Source organism: Tamandua tetradactyla, chromosome 5, assembly GCF_023851605.1.
Source record: "Tamandua tetradactyla isolate mTamTet1 chromosome 5, mTamTet1.pri, whole genome shotgun sequence".
Taxonomy (NCBI): domain Eukaryota; kingdom Metazoa; phylum Chordata; class Mammalia; order Pilosa; family Myrmecophagidae; genus Tamandua; species Tamandua tetradactyla.
The window spans coordinates 29,708,008-29,710,008 of record NC_135331.1 but is presented as its reverse complement, the minus strand read 5'-3'; the positions used below and the strand labels follow the sequence as shown (position 1 = coordinate 29,710,008).

Sequence of the window (2,001 nt, the reverse complement as noted above, 5' to 3'; positions counted from 1 at the left end):
GAGCATCAACAGTTAGTTTACTTGGAAAGTTCATTTAAATGTTCCCCATAGAAACCTGGCCAGTTCCTAATGGGGGAAGATATTGTTTGTAAATCTACAACTTAAATTAAATTCCTCCCTGTGTTAGTTAGATTCAGTTGTCAACTTGGCCAGGTGAGCATACCTAGTCTTGTTGCTGCGGACAGAAGCCAATGGTACGTGAACCTCATCTGTTGCTAATTACATCTGCAGTCGGCTAAGAGGCATGTCTGCTGCAATGAGTGATGTTTGACTTAATTGGCTGGTGCTTAAATGAGAGATTGCAACATAGCACAGCTAAGCAGCTCGGCATTCCTCATCTCAGCACTTGCAGCTTAGCCCAGGCCTCTGGAGATGTAGAAAGAAGTTACCCCGGGGAAAGTTGTTGGAACCCAGGGGCCTGGAGAGAAGACCAGCAGAGACCATTCTGTGCCTTCCACGTAAGAAAGAACCTCAGTGGAAAGTTAGCTGCCTTTCCTCTGAAGAACCAACAAAATAAATCCCCTTTTATTAAAAGCCAATCCATCTCTGGTGTGTTGCATTCCGGCAGCTAGCAAACTAGAACACTCCCCTTGTCACTTGCACCAGTTTCTCATCATTTTTAAAAATTAACTCATTAGCATTGAGAAAAATTCAACTCAGCCACTTCCTTTCATTTACCAGATGTGGGACACACCTTCCTGAGGGCCACCTTTACATCTTTGTTCCGCAGAGTGTAGATGAGTGGGTTCAGGGTGGGGCTGACTGCTGTGTACAGGATGGCAACCACTTTGCCATTTTCCATGGAGGCGCCAGTCCCTGGGAGGATGTAGGTGTACACAATGGTGAAGTAATACATGCAGACGACTAGGAGGTGGGAAGAGCAAGTGGAGAAGGTCCGGCGCTTGCCCTCAGGAGAGCGGATGCGCAGGATACTGGCGATGATGAAGCCATAGGAAGCCATGGTGAACAGGAAGTTGACCACCCCAAAGTAAACATCTGCAACAATGACCATGATGTCGTTCAGGTAGGTTGGGCTACACGAAAGCACCAACAGTGAGGGGATCTCACACAGGAAGTGATGGATCTGATTGGAGCCACAGAAAGTGAGCCGTGTCATCAGACCAGTATGCACGGAACTGTTGATCCCGCTGGTTACCCACACAGCACCTGCCAGAAGGGCACAGAGGGGCCTGCTCATCAGTGTGTGATAGTGCAGGGGCTGGCAGATGGCCACATAGCGGTCATAGGCCATGACCGTGAGCAGCAGCAGCTCAGCCCCCAGAACCCACGTTAGGAAGAAGAGCTGGGTCATGCAGCCCCCATAGGAGATGGTGCAGCCTTTGCCCACCAGGTTCTCCAGCAACTTGGGGAGAACGGTGGATGTGCAGACAATGTCTATGATGGCCAGGTTGGTGAGAAAGAAGTACATGGGGGTGTGCAGGGCTGGATTCAGGCAGATGGCCATGAGGATGAGACAGTTCCCTGCAAAAGCCGTCAGGTAAAGGAGGAGGAAGAGAGCTGAGAAGGCACCCAGAAGCTGGGGGTTTTCTGAGAAGCCCAGCAGAACAAACTCCACCACGGCTGTGTGGTTGTTGGCTGCCATTGGGTGGGTGAGCTTGGCCCAGGGATCCAGGGGAGCTACCGGCACCTGGCAGAGGGAAGCACAAAGACAAGCTAGGTGATCACACTTCACATGCATCTAATGGCATGTTTGCAGTGGTGCCTTGGACCTAGGAAACACATAGCTAAGTTCTTAACACAGGGTCCTAGAATAAGGGAGACAATCCTTTCCTGCTCCTCAGACCCCCTCCACATAACAAATTCTCCTTCCTGTTTGTGGCTGGGAAGGCATTACTCAGACATTTAAATAAGAAGTGCAGCCTGTTTTCACTTTAATAGTGAATATTTCCTACATTATCCTGACATTTGAACATTATTGGGAGATAGACCATGTTGTATTTACCTTGAGTATGACACGGCCAGTGACATATCCTAGCTGGC

At 49.4% G+C, this 2,001-nt stretch overlaps 1 protein-coding gene across 1 annotated transcript; it reads right to left on the bottom strand.

Moving 5' to 3' along the window:
- Window positions 1-670: 670 nt before the first annotated feature.
- LOC143682333 (olfactory receptor 13A1-like) lies at window positions 671-1,609 on the bottom strand. The gene has a single exon (XM_077159120.1). The coding sequence runs from the start codon at window positions 1,601-1,603 to the stop codon at window positions 671-673; it is 933 nt and encodes a 310-aa protein (XP_077015235.1). The 5' UTR covers window positions 1,604-1,609.
- Window positions 1,610-2,001: the final 392 nt, after the last annotated feature.

What these genes read in the sequence shown, in the direction of transcription:
- LOC143682333 (XM_077159120.1), bottom strand. Translation starts at nt 1,603, where the DNA reads ATGGCAGCCAACAACCACACAGCCGTGGTGGAGTTTGTTCTGCTGGGC.